The 20,936-nt window shown below is 35.2% G+C and overlaps 2 protein-coding genes across 2 annotated transcripts; one reads left to right on the top strand and one right to left on the bottom strand.

Annotated features, from left to right (window-relative positions):
- Nucleotides 1-247: 247 nt before the first annotated feature.
- On the bottom strand, nt 248-6,814 carry cidea (cell death inducing DFFA like effector a). Its single transcript, XM_065294746.2, has 5 exons — nt 6,681-6,814; nt 5,166-5,304; nt 3,583-3,738; nt 2,433-2,605; nt 248-1,878 (listed from the first exon to the last, which is right to left on the bottom strand). Exons 1-5 carry the CDS (start codon nt 6,734-6,736, stop codon nt 1,770-1,772), a joined length of 633 nt encoding a protein of 210 aa, XP_065150818.1. The 5' UTR covers nt 6,737-6,814; the 3' UTR covers nt 248-1,769.
- A 2,468-nt stretch (nt 6,815-9,282) lies between these two features.
- On the top strand, nt 9,283-15,268 carry eci2 (enoyl-CoA delta isomerase 2). Its single transcript, XM_065294745.2, has 10 exons — nt 9,283-9,425; nt 9,793-9,955; nt 10,882-10,980; nt 11,200-11,382; nt 12,529-12,598; nt 12,701-12,803; nt 13,259-13,379; nt 13,482-13,571; nt 13,918-14,061; nt 14,527-15,268. The coding sequence occupies exons 1-10, from the start codon at nt 9,373-9,375 to the stop codon at nt 14,680-14,682; spliced, it is 1,182 nt and encodes a 393-aa protein (XP_065150817.2). The 5' UTR covers nt 9,283-9,372; the 3' UTR covers nt 14,683-15,268.
- The last annotated feature ends 5,668 nt before the right edge of the window (nt 15,269-20,936 follow it).

Below are 20,936 nucleotides of genomic sequence, written 5' to 3'. Positions count from 1 at the left end.
AAAGCTAAAAATGTAACATATAAAATAGGATTAAAACATTGAGGCTTTAAGATTAAAGCAAATTAGGAAAACTACTCTAAGAATGATTTTGATCTTGGTATATGTTCTTGTAATGTTTGAAGACACCTAGCCTACTCTTTCTTCTTATTTTTATATGAAACACCAATAAAACAAATTAAAAACTAATATGAAGACAAAAATGAAAGTATATGATGATACAGTAAAGTTTATTTTGTTGTAAGCATATTGCACGGATAAATCGACACAATATAAACTTGCTGTTAATTAAGTGTTAGTAGATATGTGAAGAATATTACAATGAATACTTTAAGACAAAACTAGGCATTTTAAATCAACATTAACAAAATAAACAATGAGAATAGGCATTCGACCTATTAGACATTTGACTCAAAACCATACTATGTACGGTTGTACAGTACAGTACACTGAAAAAATTATATGCTGGATTTACTAAAAAAATGTAAAATATATAGTACATCATTTTTGGATCCACTTTTTAAGTAAGTTTTTTTGTAAGTGGAATTTTAAGCAATTTAAACAATTGCAATTTTTTTAAAGTAAGTTTTACATGGAATTTTAAGCAATTTAAACAAGTGCAATTTTTTTAAAGTAAGTTTTACATGGAATTTTAAACAATTTAAACAATTGCAATTTTTTTAAAGTAAGTTTTACATGGAATTTTAAGCAATTTAAACAAGTGCAAATTTTTTAAAGTAAGTTTTACATGGAATTTTAAGCAATTTAAACAATTGAAATTTTTTTAAAGTAAGTTTTACATGGAATTTTAAGCAATTTAAGCAAATTCTTAAAATTCCATGTAAAATTTAATCAAAAAAGTGGATGCAAAAATTATGCACTATATTTTTGTGTACTTTCAGCGTATTGTTTTTAGGGTCACTGCCTACATTTACTAAAATAATTCAAGTAGTTTCATCCCAAAATTATTAATTTAATTTCCTTCTTACAAATTTTACATGATAAAATTAAATTGAATTTAATAAATAATGTCTTCATTTAGAACAACTCACCTGTTTGTGTTATTTTTTACAAAAAGATTGGTTAAAAAACAAGAATACATTTTTTTATAGAATTTATTTATTTTATTTAGTTAAATTTACTAAGCCTCAAAACCATTTTTACAGTGTATGTTAAAGGAAAGTGAGTGCTTTGAAGACATGTCACATATCCAGTCAATTCGGTCAAGTTGTTTCATAATTATATTGATGTGTATGTGACCTAAATCCTCTGTCTAGCAAATCATAAGTTCATGTCTAGACATTCTATATATTTCCATTATCATAAAAGCTTAACCATAAAGACACAACAGTTTAGACTTTCCTTTGATTTCTCATTGATGAAGAATGTGTTACACAAATGTGTCTAATCCCACTTAAACCACTTTACTATTATAAACTAATCAGAAATGCAGGTCACCCATAAAGAAACTTAACTCGGTCTTTGCGAACTATAATTCTGTTTTCATATTGCTTCCTGTTTGCTTGGCTGGTTTTTTACACTGTCCGTTTCTTTAAATAGGTTGTTCAAGACTACCAGCTACAAAACTAGTTAAACTGTCAGACAGCGATGAAAGATAAGATATGCAGAATATTCAGTTTACATTTGAAGCGCTATAGTTAGTTCATGCAAAATATAATAAACCAGAGACGTTACTGAGGCTGTCATTGATACATATCAGCCAAAACTACAGTAGGGTAGATGTTTTTAACCATTTGTAATCTGAGGTGATTTTAGCCACAGTATTCGTCTTCCTCAATCTGCTGTAATGCATATGTGGAGCTACAGAGAAGAACGTGACCGGCCACTCTGGTTGCATTCAAAACACATCGCAATAAAGACCTGCAGAAAGAAAACAGCATTGGGTGAACAAAACAAATATGAGTGTCATCACTTTGAAGACTTTATAGTATATGTAGCATGCTAGCTCCTTAGATCTGATACCATGGTAATGCAACATTTTACATTTGCAGTGTTTCTTTTTCAAATTTGATCCAGACGTTTTTAGCATTTCTCTCCTATTTATGGATTAATATTCAAACATGAAAATGATCAGACAAGCTGACCTCCTTACTGGATCCAGAACATATGGTGAAAAATAATATCTCTGCACCATTACAGGACATGATTTATCACACTCCAATGAGGGAAATAAAGCCAATGGAAAAATGTGAGTGAGAATTAAAAGCTGCCAAAATTCTGGGTCAGTTGCAGAGGGCAGATATTAAACAAGCACAATCTGAAACTACACAGAAGCTAACATTTACAATGTAAAGTCTGATAAAGATGTTAAGGTGTACACATGTAACTTTAAAACAGTAATTTTGCTTATTCAGTGTGGCTTGTTACCATCAAGACTACTACTGTCTTTCATTGTTTGTTTTTTGTGCTCTTACTTCAAGATCTCCTTGGCTTTGTAGCAGTGGATGTCATATGAGAGTGTATATATTTCATGAAATGTGGCTTTAACAGTAAGACAACCCAGAAAGTCTTGTGGGTTTAGTTTATACAGGTCAAAGCTCAGATTGGCAACTCCTTTCCTCTTTGTTTGTGTGGAACTTGATGTAATCTGTGAAAAATGAAAAGGGGGTGAAACTAATATCTGTATTACAAGTGAATGATTGAAACAAGCATCGAAAATCCTTTATGTTTCCAATCACGTTTTATGTTTAAAACTAAGAATTGAACTGAGACTCTGCTAATCCTGGTATATGGAATATAATACTGATTATACTTGTCTGTTTTTATTGTATTCACACTTTAAAATATGCTGTGTTATAGCATGTGTGTAACATCATAGTAAATATAGATCTATCCCAGCAACACAGAATGTAACCCTAACGTTATTTTTTGGGAACCAAATAATAACGTTCTTGGAACATTATTTTTAGGTTTTATTTTTTGCAACCATAAAATAACGTTCCCATAACGTTGCAGGGTGGTTATTTTTAAATAACCTAAAAATAACTTATACACTGTAAAAAATACTTTGCTGCCTTAAAATTTTGTTGAATCAACTCAGATTTACAAGTCATTTCAACTTACTATTATTTATCTTGACTAGAGATGATTTGTTATAACTACATGGGAGTTGTTATAATTTATAAAATTAATTTGACTTTTCTTAACTATATTTTATAAGTTGTGACAATCTATCTCTGTTGACATGACTTGTAAATCTAAGTTGATTTAACAAAATAATTTAAGGCAGCAAAGTATTTTTTACAGTGTACATTTTTTGGTAATTTTTTCGAACCATAAAATAATGTTCCCATAATGTTGCAGGGTGATTATTTTTAAACTATCCTAAAATAACGTTCTATTTCTCTAAAGAAAACTGGCTAACCAAAAACAAACCTTAAAAAAAATGTTATTGGAACCAAAAACTAACGTTAGGGGAACGTTTTGGGAACCAAAAATTGTTAGCTGGGATAATGTGTGTCCATAGAATGAATTTATTACATCTTTTAGAGTGCTGGGTTATATATGTGTAATATACGAAGCAAAAAACATAAAACTTAGAAAGTATACAACTTTTAACCTTACCTGTTTATTTGGGGTCCAAACTTTTCCTTTCTCTAGGACCATAAATAATGTGTTAGTTGGTAGAGACTGAAAAAAAGCCTCAGTGTCCACCACAGTCCCATCATCCTCTAGTACCAGAGTAAGGGCATGACATGTTAGCAGAAAAGAACTGGCCACCTATATACATAGAGAGAGATATCATCACATGTTTAAATAATTGAAAAATTAAATCATAATTATAGGCTAAATATAAAGTTATTGCAAGATTGGCCAAAAGTCATTCTTTTCTTCCAGCTCAAATAAGCAGCTCTCACATGCATGTCACAGCTATGTCCGGTATGTATGCAGAGCGTATATCTACTAGCAGTAGCTACAGTAGCTGACACTTCCATTTGCTTATAATAAAACCATGTTTAAATAAAAAAGACCTTTTTATTAATATGTAAAAGTTTCAACCGTATCAAAGGCCATCACAGCTAAAGAGGCTGCATAGGATTTAATCTGCAATGAAATTTAAACTATTGCATAACCTCAGATGACTTATAAACCCAATTTATTTTTGGAATCAAAATCTAGTTCTTTCAGCTATAAAAAAATAATAATTTATATAAAATAAATTGCGTTTCCATAATTATTTGATCAAAGACAAAATCCACTGGCACATTTTATTAATGCAAATATGAAACAAACAAAAAGTTTTTGTCAAAAATGTAAATTTTGTGAAATGTAAAAAGGTGTAAACATGTACAATAAGCAAAGACAATAGCCCACTTTGAAAAAAAAGGTGAATTCAGGTTATTGGTGACAACACGGTAAGGACAGATAAGTTGAGTTTACTTAAAAAAATGAAGCAAACTTGTTGCCCTAAAAAATGTAAGTAATGATTATTTAACAACTTGAGTAAAGTTTACTTAAACATATAAGCTGTTCTAACAACAATTTTAAGTTGAATAGACTAGTGAATGGATTAGTGAATTAATACTAGAAATTTGCGAGGAAACCTGTTGCACTAAATAACATACACAGGGTAACAGGTTAAGTTGTATTAACATAGAACATTTAGTTGGTGTAGCAGACGAATCAAGTTGCCATTTTTTTAATCCTTTATATTTAATCCAAAACAACATCAATAATATAAAAGCTTAAACCTATATGACATTTTATTAACAAATATTTAAGTATTGAACGTTTTTATCAATTTTATTCTGTGAAAAAGGAGAAAATAATCAAAATATTCAGGCGCTAAGGATTGTGGGTATTCCACTTAACATAAACTAATAATTTTAAGCTCAATTTACTCAAATGTTTTAGTTTAATGAATTTTGTACGCTTAAAAGTTAATTGAACTGTACTTTTTAAGTATTTGGTCCAAAACTCAAAATATTAAGTGATGTTTACTTCATTCTTTAAGTAAAAACAATATCTGGGTTAACAGTGAATTAAGTGTCCCAACATGCTTGAATTCATTCTACATACTGTATTTTGTGCATAACATTGACCTGGTTAAATAAAGTCCATTATTATATGAGAAAAAAAATCATTTGAGAATAAAGAACTTGATTGTTTTCAAGTTGTTTTTTCATAACAGGTACAGAATATCAGACCTTGTCCATGAGATCTTCCAGAGAGGTGGCTGTGAAACCTTTTCTCCTGCGGCGGTTCTGTGTGCAAACCCTGTATGGACGAGGCTCTGGGGGAGACACCATGCGCTGTGTGAGAGAGTTCTGCACCAATGAAACAGACCTGCAGCACAAAAACATCTGTGTTTATTTACCATTTTCAATATGAGAGAGTATTGAAATGTGTCACTTCTGCTTTGGTGACCAAATCTGCAACCACAGTAGTTTATAGTTTTTAGACTCAACTTGTTTAAAAATCCAGAAATAGCAGCTTTAAAAAAGGATTTGTGACGTACAGTACCGTAGTGACCTAACAATAAGATTATTATAAGGGAATTAGGTTATGGTTATACAAACTGTAAGACTGTTGACTGTTTTTGTAGTTAAAATGGCCAGATTTTTAGGTTAAAACATTTTGCACAGAGAAGTGAATCTAGACAGTTAGAATATATGTCAGGTGAAAAGTAAATGAGAAATAAATTCATTCTATGTATGGACACACCTTACAGATCTATATGTTCTATATAAGATGTTACACACAAAATTCTGGGTTGTGTAAAATACAGACAAGACCTATTGTTGTATTTAAATTAACCTATGGTGGGTGGTTTCAACCAATGTAAGACCAGTGGCATCCGGTGACTTCTTTATCAAGGGCGCACGATGCGAAGTTCGTCACAACATATATTTAGCCAATCATATGTGTGGCTCGTCTTGTCAAAATATCTGTTTGGCGCGTCATGTGAACATATGTGCATCATGCGACATGTCAAAATACGTGCCTTCAAAGTGGTTTGTGATAAAAGAGACACTCATGTTTGCCAGATACTCGCTTAAGCTCATGTGTAATCAGAGTTAGTGTTAAATTAGTGTCTTGCGAGTATTTTGTGAACATAAGTGTCTCTTTTATCATAAACCCTTTCATTTCGTGTGTAGCAGGCACATATTTTGACATGACGCATGATTCACATAGGTTCACATGACGCAGCAAACTCATATTTTGACATGATGAGCAACACACATGACACTCCAAAATTATATTTTGAATTTGCGCTCCTCAGAAGAGAAGTCACCGGCCACCACTTGTTAAAACAAATATCGACATTGCCTAAGTTAATTTTAGCCATTAGTTGGGTTTGTCCATATTTTTATAATTAAATGAATTAAATAAAGGATAAGTTAAACAATTTCAAACAGTTTTTACAAGTTATGTCAACTTATCACAGGTCAAAATGTAAATGACTTGCAAAAACAAACTTGTTTTAACTTGCATAAAGGTTAATCCAACAATATAAAATGCATAAAAAGTTGGCATTTTCCCTTAATTAAATATTACCTTTTAAATATCACACTTTAGTGTTTAAAGAACACAGTAAATCAATTTAAAATATAAATTATATAAAAATATAATTTAAACAATTTATAAATATATATAACTGGCTAAAATATAACTTTAATTATCTAGATGAAATTTAAGAAAAAATCCCAATAATGTCTTACCTTATTAAAGATGTGGGAACTAAAGCTTTTGCATACTCCATACTTGACAGAACCATGATTTTAAAAACAAGAATTGAACTGGAGCTAAAAAAAACAAACTTTCAGCAGCAAATGTGTCTGACCCACAGAGGGAATTTGTGCTAAAGGCTGATGTAATAACTTTAAGCACCATTAATATTAACACATCTCTCTCATTATTGGTTGTTGCTCAGTGACTGAGACGCAGGGTGCGATTTGTGAAAAAAACAGAGGGGGGGATGTTTTCATAGGCGTCGAGTTATTTTGTACCCACCACTAGTTTTTACTTTTTTGACTGTTTTCAGTGGTTATGAAGAGCAATATGAGAGAGAAATTTGGTAATTATTGTCTGACCTAACAAAAATCCATTATAATATTATTATTATTTTTTATATATTTCTAATTAAAATATTTCTAATATTCAGAAATGCGCTCTCCGCTCACGAGCTCTGATCGGAACAAACCCGAACCTCACTGTCTGCTGAACTTGCGCAGAAACATCAAAATATAACCAGCTTTTTAAAATGGTTTTAAAACTTAACATTTAGACTATTTTAGCCCAAATTATGAGCTTATTGACGATTTTTTATCATTCTTGACATAATGCGTCTCTGTCCACAGCACATTTCAAAACATTTTAATTCATAAAAATAAATAATGAGAACATGAACTCATCACTGCATTTGCAGGAATTGTAAAATCTTTTTTCTTATTAACTCATGAAGCAGCCTTACGCAATATTTTTATTCTAATAGCTTATCTTTCCCCACACATATGAGCTGTGATCATGCACAACGAAAAAACACGCAAGAATTAAATCTTGAATGGCAAAACTGTATGGCACAATGTAGTGTCAACTTAAACATAAATATGAACAATGTATTTATTGCAAAGTTAAACCATTACAGTAGAAACAGTTTTACTGCTGCTTTTGAAGTAATAATATTAACTTTACACCGCAATGCGGAGCTACAGTGAAATGATAGAAAAGACAGATGCATTATGTGTTAGTCACTTAGCCTCATTTGCGCAAACTGGACGCGCCCGCGCCTCGCTAAACGCCTCATCTGCGTGTAACTTCGGCCATTCTCAGTGGTGTGACTGGGACACTAACTCTGCTTGTCATCATAAACAGATAATCAGATTGTGATGTTTATTCCCGCTTTATTAATATGCGGATGAATATGCTGCCTTCCACCGTTTCGACACACAGCTCCATAACCATCTCGCATGTGTTGATAGGCTACTCGTGAGGTGTAACCGGGTCTGTAACCAATCAGATAGCGCCGTGGGCCGGACATTGAGCAAGTCTGCAGAGTGGTGAATACAGAGAGGCTGCGCGGCAGCTGTATCAGAGCCAGCCAAAGCAGCGCATTTTAAAACAAAATTGACTTTAATCAAACCACGGATCCGTGATAAGTTTTGTGATCCGTCTCGCCACTAGTGTAGTAGCACTGATCACTTTGAGGGGGGGATAAATTTATCCCCACCGGGGATAAAAATAATTAAGCAGAGGCAGGGATACATTGACCAGAAAGGGGGAAATCCCACGCATCCCCCCCGGCAAATCGCACCCTGTTGAGACGAATATAAATAGATTTGTGTATTAGTGAATGCTCAGTACACAATTACTGTGAACAAAATCCATAATAAAACTGTTAATTTGTAATATCTTCAATGTAGCACCTTTTGCTTAGAATTTGAAAAAAAAAACACTTAAGACTTCAGATCAGAAGATTCAGAGTTAACATTTCATTCAAGTTACTCTAAACTTTTGGTAGCATTAATATATATGCAGCTTAAAGGCTGTTGTGTGTCTGTGATGATTATGAAATGTGATATTTCTAACACATCTGCTGGCCATTTGGGTTTTGCAAAGAAGTGGAGTAAAGGCAACAGACGATGAGTTACTGAGTCAAAGATGATAAATTACTGAGAAAAAATGAGTAAAGGCCACAGAAAAAAACATATGTTTGTAAATATGAAAAGATTAAATTGTTCTTGAAAACAATCTGGCTTTGGGGCCTTTGAGATGATGTTATCTGGTTATTATGATCTAAAGATTAAATCTGAGACTGACTATCACCAGCTGTAAAAATATTCATGGAGTCAGAACACAAATGGGATAAACGCCTAATAATGTGCATAAATAACAATTGTAATTTTCAGTAAATTACATAATTATATTACTTTTACTCACGTATCTCTACTGTCATTTTAATATCTATTAAAGTTTTTATATCGTTTAGAACTGTCAAAGGCGTGGTCACGCGATGCGTGTGACTTTTCTCTTCGCGATCTATTATGGACCAATCACATTGTCTCAAGATGTATTTATTGCACCCATATCTCCAAGACAACAACCGTCAAGCGAAATTAATGCCTCAAAGATAAAATGTGACTCCATGAACAAACTTTCTGTGGCAATTTAGTGTAAATCTGGAGTCAGAAAGTGCTATATGGATATTAAAGCAAATACTCCAACCACTAGATGGCAGTCACAAACTTCTAACAGTTGTGGGCAACACCAAACCGGAATAAAGTAAGAGTAAGCTCATGTCTGATTGGCTGATGATTAGTAGTAGGCGGGATCGTATGATCTTCCAGTCCAGATGATTGACAGCAGCCCGGCGCATCGACTGATTATAAACTTTGATCTTATTTTGTTTGTGTAATGGCAGCTGTGTTCAAATTCATCTCACCGTGGAGATTTGTCCGATTAGCTCGGTAAGATCTACGTTAAACGAGGGTTGATTTTTGGATCAGATGTATTGATCTTGTCTGCAAAATGTGTTTGTGTAATTGTTATAACAATACTACCGTACACCTGGTTTATATGATCTGTATGTAACGTTAGTTTTATTTAAAACAAGCAATCTATGTTCGCGGTGGTGACCTTTACCCTAAATCGTGATGTCAGATCTTCACCCCTCACTCACTTTCTCTCTGTCTCTCTCTTCCTCTCCCTCCCTCCCTCTCTACACGGGATTTTTTTGCATATTTATATGTACATAAAATTGGTCAGTTAATGAAGTGTGATAGTCTTTCAAAGCCAACATTTTAATATATCACGTTTTATTGTATTTCTATACAGAGTATCTAAGGCTTCATTCATCCCCTGTGTTCAGCTGCACAGAACTGCCGCAGTAATGAGAGCAACAGTAGATGATTTTAACAGGGCCAAAGAGCAACTAGGTACTTTGAAAAAGGACCCAGGGAATGAGGTCAAACTCAAAATATATGCACTCTTTAAACAGGTGAGAAATTAGGAAATCATTTAAGTAAAGGTCAAGGAAATTAATTTAGATTGGCCACAATATTATTGGTTTAGACCAGGGGTCTCCAACCTTTTTGTGAGCAAATGGATAAAACAATATGAAGGGCTACTTTTTGATAGGTATCTACTCGAAACGTTTTTATTTACTTGTTGATAGTTTTTATCATTGTTTATGTAATAAATGAATATTATGCAATAAATATGTAATAAATAAATATTGAGACTAATAGAATGTGCCTTGGTGGGTGGGCACCTCACAGACTCTGTGCGGGCAACCTGGTGCTTGCGGGCACCATGTTGAGACCACTGGTTTAGGCAGATCTTCCTACTGACTGTACCTGTAGCTTAATATGTCAGCAAACATACTGATCAAATACAGATTGACTTTAAAATGCACTTTTTACTGGATTAAAGTGTCTGCTTACATGTAAATACGTTTGTGTGTGTGTGTGTGTGTGTGTGTGTGTGTGTGTGTGTGTGTGTGTGTGTGTGTGTGTGTGTGTGTGTAAATAAATGCAAACTTTAATTTGTAGCATCTTTATATTAGGCTCGAAATTTAGGGTGAAATTGTTTTTTTTATAAATACAAATGATGTTTTTAAATAATTTTAATGAAATGTTAAATATAATTGTAATTTGTTGTATTTAGGATGCTTACATTTTTTTTTCAGAAGCACTAAGCTTCAATCAATCAATAAATAAGTAGATTTGATGTATTTATGTAATTTTTAGTGTTTGGCATGCTTTACGTTTTTCAGAAGTGCACTACGCTTCAAGAAAAATAAGTAAAATAAAATCTAGTCATGTAAATCCACATATTTTAGTATGCGATCTAAACATTAGTTACACTAGTACTGTACAAATCCTGGGTTTTTACCTGTCCTGTGTTTCTGTTGTGAATGATCAGGCCACTCAGGGACCCTGTAACACCCCTAAACCTGGCATGCTGGACTTTGTCAACAAAGCAAAATGGGATGCCTGGAAAAGTCTGGGGTCTGTGTCGCAGGTAGGAGAACACAACAAATACAATCCCAATACAAACACCACAATATATAAATAGTCATTTTGAAAGCTTAAAGTTACAATTTAGGGTGGCGTATACAAACCGCTCTGTAACATACAGTATAACCCCTGTACTCCCAATGCAGTGTGTTTGCCGTGCGTATTTTTGACGTACTACTCATGTTAACAGGCGTGTGTTTTATGTTTAAAATGTAACTATTAGGAAGAGGCCAGGCAGAAATATGTGGAGCTCATTACATCTCTGTTGAAATCAGAAGCCCCTGCGGTGGCACCACAGCCTACTGGGAGTGCAAAGATCTTTCAGACCCTGCTGGTCAGCACAGAGGACAACATCACCACCATTCGCCTAAACCGACCTGAGAAGAAAAACGCAATCACTGTGGAGGTAAATTATTCATCTTAACCAGGGCTATTCAAATCTTACCCTGGAGGGCAACTTTGGGACTTTGAAATATGTAAGGAATAATTGACGACGGGCCATTGAATTCCTTTTTTTATTTTTATTTTTTTATTTTGCAAACAGACAATTACAATATTTACAGATTAGAAGTGAAATGCAAAATACAAATACATAGATCCACAAAACATACATAACAACCAGTAAGATGTGTGTGTGTGTGTGTGTATGTGTATAACTGTAAATGTAATTGGATTTAAGAATGGAAAATTTTTGAATAAAGGAGCGTAAGCACAACAGACATAATTAGATGTAAATAAATAAACAAAATGGATAAGGAGGGTGATAAAAGCAATAATAATAATAATAATAATAGGAATATTATTAACAATAATAATAATAATGAAAAATGATATTAATATGAAATGACAGATAGGAATAATAGTAATGATAAACAAATTAACAAAAATACTAATTTCATCCAGACTTAGGGGGAGAGTGAAGGATCAGGAAGAAGAAAAAAAAATCATATAAATAATAAGTAATTGTAGTAGTAATAGCAATAATAATATTAATAAAATAATAATAATAATAATAATAATAATATTGATAATGGTAATCTTAATATAATATCAATACTATTAATGATAATGGTAGTTGTATAGGGAGGGATGATGAGTAGTAATAATATTAATAATGATAGTATTGACAATGGTATTAATAATGGTATATTAATGATAATATTATTGCAGGCCATTGAATTATAAGAAAATAATGCACACCCAAGGTAGTAATGCGGGTCAATTATTCGGCTTACACCACGAGTACCACAAACATTGCTTTTTTTACAGGTTAGGTGTGCGGTTTACAGAAAAATAATCAACACCCATGGAACATTTCTCAGCCAATCAGAATAAAGCATTCAACAGACCCGTGGTATAATTGAAAATAATGCACACTCGCCACCTGTACTGTGCATTGGTCGTGACGCATTACCGCCCTGGATGTGCATTATTTTCTTATAATTCAATGGCCCGTTGTCTTGCATATTTCTAACAAGAATTAAATCCATAATGTCTTTTTTTTACCCTGGACATTACTAAATGATTAAAAATATGTTTTTGTATATTGCAGATGTACAATGAGTTGACTGAGGCTCTTGAACTTGCTGGCAAAGATGATTCTGCCATTACAGTGATGACGGGTATGTGCCATTTAAAATGTCACCGCATTATGATGTTCAGTCGTTTGCGTTTTATAAAAACAATGTCTTGATGTGCTTATCTTTGTTTTAATGGCTGTAAAGGCAGTGGAGATTATTACTGCAGTGGAAATGACCTGAACAACTTCACTAACCTCCCAGCGGGTGGCGTAGAGGCGCTGGCGAAGCAATCTGGCGAGTTATTAAGGTAAAGTAGTTTTAAACAGTGGCGGCTCGTGACTGCTCTTCTGAGGGGCGTAAATTCAAAATAAGTGCCTGCTGCATACGCGTCAAAACCGTTTATGATAAAAGTGACGCTCACGTTCACAAAATACACGCAAGGCACTCCCTTAACAGTAAATTCTGATTATGCATGAGATTAAGTGAGTATCTGGCAAACACGAGCGTCTCTTTTATCATAATCCCTTTAGACGTGTCTGCAGCAGGCACTTATTTTGACAAGACACGTGATGCACATGGTTCACTTGACACGCCGAACACATCTTTTGAAATTACGAACCACACACATGACGTGATATGAACTTCGCATCGTGCCCCTTCGAATAAAGAGGTCACCGGCTGCCACTGCTTTTAAACCATTTTGTGAGCTGCTGATAGTTATTAAACTTCTTATGGACACACATGTGCTTACATTTTTTTTAGGAGTTTTGTAAAGGCATACATTGACTTTCCCAAACCTCTCATTGGAGTTATAAATGGACCCGCAGTAGGAGTGTCAGTCACGCTGTTAGGACTTTTTGATGTTGTTTATGCCACAGAAAGGGTAAGCAGATTTTTTTTATAGTAAACCTTACATTTCTGTTCAAGATTCATTGAAGTGTCTTTGTTTGATTGTATCTTTATTTCCTATTTCTTGTGATTGTAGGCAACGTTTCATACGCCCTTCAGTCAGCTGGGACAGAGTCCTGAGGGCTGCTCTTCATATCTTTTCCCTAAAGTGATGGGTGCAGCAAAGGTATCCGCATACACAGTCAAAATTCAAGATTAAAACGTGAGATTAGCTTGTATGCCTAACTTAGTCAGTTTTCAAAGTAACTACAGTTTTGTGCCAGGCGAATGATGAAAGGGCTGAAAAAACTCTTAGATTTACTTTGAAGAAGAATATTTAGTGATTGAAACATCAAAGACTTTACATGCTTTATTGACAAAAGCGACCACGCCAACAACACTCACAAAACCTTCTAGAAACTTAAATGAAGCTCCCTGACAATTTTAGGACTTTGTCAGTATCTTCTCAAATATATTCCCCAGCTGGTTAGTTTGTTGTTTATTTACTGTGTGACTGTCGTCGCTATGTGCAGGCCAATGAGATGTTGTTGTTCAATAAGAAGGTGACGGCCACCCAGGCCTGTGAATTGGGTCTTGTGACCGAAGTCTTTCCTGACAGCAGCTTTCAGACGGAGGTGTGGACCAGACTGAAGGCCTACGCCAAACTGCCCAGGAATGTAAGTGCATGACTGTATAACATGATCCTATGTTGCTCCTCTCATTTTTGTCAAGGGTAAAATGAAGTATTGATTAAAGATTTAAAGTCGCTTTGGATAAAAAGAATAATATAGCTCAATACGGGTGACCATACGTGCCATTTTTCCCAGACGCGTCCTGGACAGGATTTCGGGTTCGTCTTCCGGAAGTCGTATTTGTCGATCGCATACGTCATAGAGGATTATTATTATTATTATTATTATTACAGAAAAGCAACCATTACATTTTAAGGTAAGAATGAAACTATGATTATGTCTTTGTTTTTAATTAAATGGCATATGCGGTCAACAAATACGACTTCCAGAAGACGCACCAAAATCCTGGACAAGACACCTCCGGGAAGAATGGCATGTATGTTCACCCTAGTTAAATGAATCTTGATTCTCTCTCTCTTATATCGATCTCTCTCTCTTATATCCCACCAGTCTTTGGCCCTATCGAAGCAGTTGATCCGAGGGGTAGAGAAAGAGAAACTTCACGCTGTGAATGACGCAGAGGTGGAGAGATTGGTGGAGCGCTGGCTTTCAGATGAGTGCATGCAGGCTATCATGAGCTTCTTTCAGTCTAAATCTAAACTGTGAGGAGAGACCAAGATGTACCCGTTCATAGTGTCAAATGAACTTGAAATTAACCTGCGAGCACTCAACTACAGCAGTAGTTAACTTTAACCACATCCAAACCTTAATGTTGTATTAATAACGTATTGTATAGAGTTGAACAGTATTGGATACTGTACGATACGATCACATTAGACATATAATTGTATTTAACAGTGTAACATAATTATGTTAAAATCAGGTTAAACCATTTGTTCCAATTACCAGATGTGCACTTAGCAACACTTACAGTAAGTTAAATAAGTGCCTTATTGATTATAGTGACCACATTTACATCTAAACCCAGCAGTATATTTTCATAAAGGCCAAAATTCAAATTTTAATATAATTTTTAAACACTAACGGTGATTTTTTTATATTACATAGCACAACATTTTTGTGATGGGGTTTATACTGTATACATTCTGCAACAAAGAGGTATCATGGTAATAGCTTGTGTTTTTCTTTGTTTTGGACATGTACCATGGTAATACTATGGTATGAGAGTAATACCACAATTATCAGTAAATGTTTCATTTTGGTATTTTATTAAAATGTGATATTTAAAATGCTTGTTGTTACAATATATATCCAGCAGATGGCGCACTACACCACGGTAAAGTTTAACTTTAAGGCCCGGTTTCACACACAAAGTATAGCAAAAGCCAGTACCAGGCCCCTTAGTTAAATTAAGACATACTGGGGTGGTTTCCCGGACAGAGATTAGCTTAAACCAGGACTAGGGCTTAGTTTAATTAGGAAATATAACTAGTTTTAACAAACATGCCTTACTAAAAACATTAATTGTGTGCATTTTGAGGCAAAACAAAGGGCCCTGATGTATTTTAAGATATGTAAGTGCAAGATGTTTTCAGTTTGGACTGCTCTTAAAGTTATTTTAGTTTAGGACAAGTCTAATCCCTGTCTGGGAAACCACCCCTTAAGCATTTTTTTATAAATATGCCTTAAGCCTGGGATACATTGCACGATTTTTGGCTAGGGTGACCATACGTGCCATTCTTCCCGGACCCGTACTGTCCAGGATTTCGGTCTTATTTGATGACCGCACTGCAAAAAAAAATTTTCGAGAAAAATTTTCTTAGTATTTTTGTCTTGTTTTCAGTAAAAATATAAAAAATTCTTAAAAAAAGATTTCTTGAGAAGCAAAACAAACCGAGAAAATAAGTCCAGTTTTTAGACCAAAAATATCAAATTTAATTGATTTTGTGCATAAAACAAGCATAAAACAAAATCTGCCAATGGGGTAAGCTAATTTTTCTTACATTTTTCTTGAATTTAGTGTTTAGAAAAATTTGCAGATTTTTTTGCTTGTTTTATGCACAAAATCAATAAATTTAATGTTTTTGGTCTGAAAACTAGACTTATTTTCTTGGGTGGTTTTGCTCCTCAAGAAAAAGCATCTTAATTTAAGATTTTTTTTGATATTTTTACTGAAAAAAAGACAAAAATACTAAGAAATGTTTTTCTTGAAAATAATTTTTTGCAGTGGCATACGCCGTTCAGTTAAAAACATAAGACATACAATTGTAGTTTCATTCTTACCTTAAAATGTAACGGTTGCTTTTCTATAATAATAATAATAATAATAATCCTCTCTGACGTATGCGTTCGACAAATACGACTTTCGGAAGACGCAACGAAATCCTGGACAGGACGCGTCTAGGAATGGCACGTATGGTCACCCTGTTTTTGGCGGTCCCAGACGAAAGATTGCCATCGATTTTTATGATCGTGGCTCTTTATCAGTGCTTCTATTTTTCCGGTCTTGCGTCCAAAGATAGCCTACGATAGTTTTCTGACAGTGTCAGAAATTCAGCATGATCAACGCACAGTGTGTTTGCTGCTTGGACATGCGTACTGCTATTTGTTTACCACTAACGTGTGACGCAGCTGTCGAAGCCTCCGTGCCATCATCTGACAGTCTACATGCTTGTTGTACCCAAGTTTAAACGATCCATGTCGCACAGCGTAATAAGGTAATGATCTTATAGGAGAGCAAAAATCTTGCAGTCTATTCCAGGCTTTAGATCAGTGCTTCCCAATCCTGGTCCTCGAGGACCCCCTCACAAAAGGTTTTTGATGTCTCCTGATATATTTACCATTTGGAAGGAGGCAGATATGTTGACTCAGGTGTTTTAAATAAGGAAACATCTTACCTGTAAACGTTTTGGGAGGGGGTCCTTGAGGACCAGGATTGGGAAGCACTGCACTAGACAAAACAATGGGATCAATTCTGAGATCCGTACGTGCAAGTTATTTTCAGTTGAGACGGAGATGTGTTTTAGTCCAGGACTGCCTATTCGTGCATCTCCCTAGCAATGAGCTCACCTAACATTTGAAGCTTCACATGCTTTGCATCTTTAACTTGATTTGCATCAACCTCTGCGTGACCGATAGCAAACCCCATTTTTTAGCTGTTTTATGGAAAGAAGTTCAAGCGACAGTCCTGCTGAAAGGTTAGGAGCCCCTTATCTTTAGTGGGCACAATAACCCTGTCTGGAGTTTGTGGTTATCGATTTGTCTCCGTTAAGGTTCACAAACTCAATATGCCACTGGAGATTATGAGTGGCAGGAACACGTAATTCCTCAGCTTTTCCCACAACGTCTGTACGTTTGAAGAGTATAAAAGGAGACAGTGGATTATTTAATCGATAGCGCTTTACTGTGCAACATCATTCAGATAAACGCCCGTCTGCTTCAGACTTGAGAACCGGTCGGGCGATAAGTTTTCCTGTGTATGTAAAAAGTAACAGTGTGTTTTTATTCAAATATCTAGAGGTGACACGTGATGTCATGGATAAATCCATTTGCGTTTTGTCTGTCAACTCAACGAATGCCCAGCATGCGGATTTGGGCGTCAACTTGGTGGAACTGTAAATGAAAGCGTTTATCTTGAGATTTTCCTTATGGAAAGTGTTGCCTCATGATGTTATTTATGATCTGATAATGCGACTCGCTGCTGCTGCTGTGTAAGTTGGATAGATAACACGGATCGCTTGAAATCTCCGGTCGAGTCGTGAGTTACTGCATATTATTTGACCGCTAAATGCCACGATTGAACAATCAAGATCCAGCATTCCATGAAAACAGATCATGTACAAAAACATCCTGTTTTATTAGGAAATCCAAGACAGGAAAGACAATTGTGTTAATCAAAACATTTCACGATGTCCACATTCTGCATAGCTTTGCTCATGAGGGGAAAACATTGGGTGTATCTATAAAAATATCACTTAAACAAGACTACTTGAAATTAGATACTTGGCATGAATCCCATTCCTGTCTCTCTCCACTGTTTTTCAATAAAAAGGTTGTAAAAATCCATAAATAAAATGAAAAAGCAGGTGGACCTTTAAAGACTCCCAGATGAAATGATGATGCCGCCGTGGCTCCCTGCTCATAAAACAATGAGCGAAAACTGAAGGCCTGGTTGTCCGGTCTCTGTGACATGCATTTTTCTCTTGTGTTTGACAGATAGTGGATAAAAATGCGGACTTGAACGAGCAATCTGCTTTAATTTGAGATTACCCTTAGGAACTGTCCTAGAGTCACTTAAATAAAAAACAATTTACCCCCTAAAACATCTGGATTGCTTCCTGTCTGAGGGTTTGGGGAGTGAAGATTTAACCTCACAGCTAAGGACAAAGAAGCGACGTTTAGCTTTAGATTTCACTCAATGCCCCAGTTTTAGGACGGCACTCCAATATGAAAATCCCACAAGATTGTGATCTCCAAAATTTAAGTTGTTTCGAGTTACGTCGCTCATACGCCGACTACTTATGTCATCCGTGGCGCGATCCATAATATACTTTCCAGCTAAACGGATGCATTAGGTATCTTTCGGGTAGTCCAGCATGAGGCTATAAAACACAGACCTTTCCAAGTCTCGTAAAGCTGCAGGTTGTGATTTAAAGGCCATCTTCCTCTCTGAGCTTGGGTTTCACCCACCGTATGAGTTTTTTGTCTTCATCGCCATTACGTTCTCATGTTCATTGTCAGGACGTCCTTTCTGTGCGCTACTGCAAATGTCAGCTGCAGGGGTAAGAATAGGTTACACCTTGTACAAACAGGGGGATAGCAGCGGTAAGCCACCAGGTGCTGGGATAGAAGGCAAAACTCATCCATCACACATCCACCACGAAGCTCCGCTATTGGCAGGATTACATGGCTGGTTCACGGTAGCATTGTCTGCTCGGTGTAGATTTCCTAAGAACAGGAAATTGATGGGAAATGCAATGATCATGAAGAGTTATCGGTGGAAACAGGATAATGTAAAAAATGATAAAACTCTGATGAAACACGGTTATGACTCTCATGTCCCTCATTCACTATTCCCCACTAATATGAAGAAGTGCATGAAAACGAGGTAATTTAAAAACTTGAACTTGCCAGAAATGCTCAATTTTCCCAATTTCGCAATAAACGAATCCATAAGATTTCTGTCTGAAATAAATAACTCTCAAGTGCGCCTTACGCTGTTTTCTGGAGAAATTGAAAGATTTAGGATTGGGTTAGGGATTTTAAAATTATTCTCAAACTATTATTTCACACTAATTTGAGGTGTAAAATGGTAAATGGTAAAATTTGAGTTAAAGGGATAGTTCGGCCAAAAATGATATTAAACCCATGATTTACTCACCCCCAAGCTGTCCGAGTTGCATATGTCCATCGTTTTTCAGACTAACACATTTTCGGATATTTTAGAAAATATTTTAGATCTTTCAGTTGATTAAATGTAATGTTACGGGGTCCACCCATAGTCCACGACCTTCAAGTCCAAAAAAAGTGCGTCCATCCTTCACAAATTAAATCCAAACGGCTCCAGGATCATAAACAAAGGTCTTCTGAGGGTAATCCGCGTGGTGTTGTTGTAGAAATATCCATATTTAAAACTTTATTAACGTTAATAACTACCTTCCGGTAGTGCTGCCATCTTAGTCGCGTCCGCATTACGCAGCTCTCATCCTGAATGAGGACGCGACTAAGATGGCGGCGCTACCGGAAGGTATTTATTTTTGTTAATAAAGTTTTAAATATGGATATTTCTACAACAACACCGCGCGGATCACCCTCAGAAGACCTTTGTTTATCATCCTGGAGCCGTTTGGATTTAATTTGTGAAGGATGGACGCACTTTTTTTGGACTTGAAGGTCGTGGACTATGGGTGGAACCCGTAACATTACATGTAATCAACTGAAAGATCTAAAACATTTTCTAAAATATCGGAAAATGTGTTTGTCTGAAAAACGATGGACATATGCAACTCGGGCAGCTTGGGGGTGAGTAAATCATGGGTTTAATATCATTTTTGGCCGAACTTTCCCTTTAAGGGTAATATGGTATTTCTGTGATTAAAACGTTGATCCAGGATCACATCTGACTGTGTGAAATCATGGCGACCCTATAATGAACCGGGGGAATTGGCTCGGGGGGTTTCTTAGCTAGCTTCTTCCACCCTGAAGCTATTTTGGGGATTTTCGCCTGGATTTGGCCTACCCAATTTCAAAAGCTTCCCATACCCACATGCAGAGGTTTACATACAAAAGTTTGGTATCATTTTACAGGAAACCCTTTGAAATTACATAAAACACTATTGAAAGTGCTAAACATGGTTGTATGTGATATCAGCCCTCTAATAAACACAAAAATAAATAGGCGCTTTTTATGTTTTTTTTTCTAAAGTTTTTATTTGAAAGTATATAACTCTGGCCCTGGGTATCTCAGGTCCCTGCAGACGGTTTTGTTTGATTCCAGCAATTGTCAGCTTACAGAGGAAAAAGGATTTTTTTCTCTATCGTTATAAATGCAAAAGTTATTTTACTCCAACTGATGGGAGGAATAATACGCTTATGGTGTACAATTTCTGCCAAAAAACATTTGAAGTGCTCCCATAACCACATACAGTGGAATAAATGCAATTTCTTTATATCATTTTAAAGAAAACCCTTTGAAGTTACATAAAAAGCTGCTGTTTGTGACAAATATTGTTATTTATGTTGTTTTTCATATGATGAAACACCAAATTTTATTTTTTATTTTGTAAACACTGTCTTTGATAGTGTATAACTCTGGTTCTGTGTGCTCTAGCAGACTGCAGACAGTTCTGGTTGTTAGCAGCAGCAGACAGTAAACACCCAAAAAAAGAATGAACTCTTTATCATGTCGCATTCAAAAGATATTCTTATTTTACTGAAGGGTGCGGAAATACATTTTTCAT

Source organism: Paramisgurnus dabryanus, chromosome 22 (assembly GCF_030506205.2).
Source record: "Paramisgurnus dabryanus chromosome 22, PD_genome_1.1, whole genome shotgun sequence".
NCBI classification, from domain to species: domain Eukaryota; kingdom Metazoa; phylum Chordata; class Actinopteri; order Cypriniformes; family Cobitidae; genus Paramisgurnus; species Paramisgurnus dabryanus.
The sequence above is the reverse complement of the archived record's forward strand: the minus strand, read 5'-3'. Positions and strand labels throughout refer to the sequence as shown.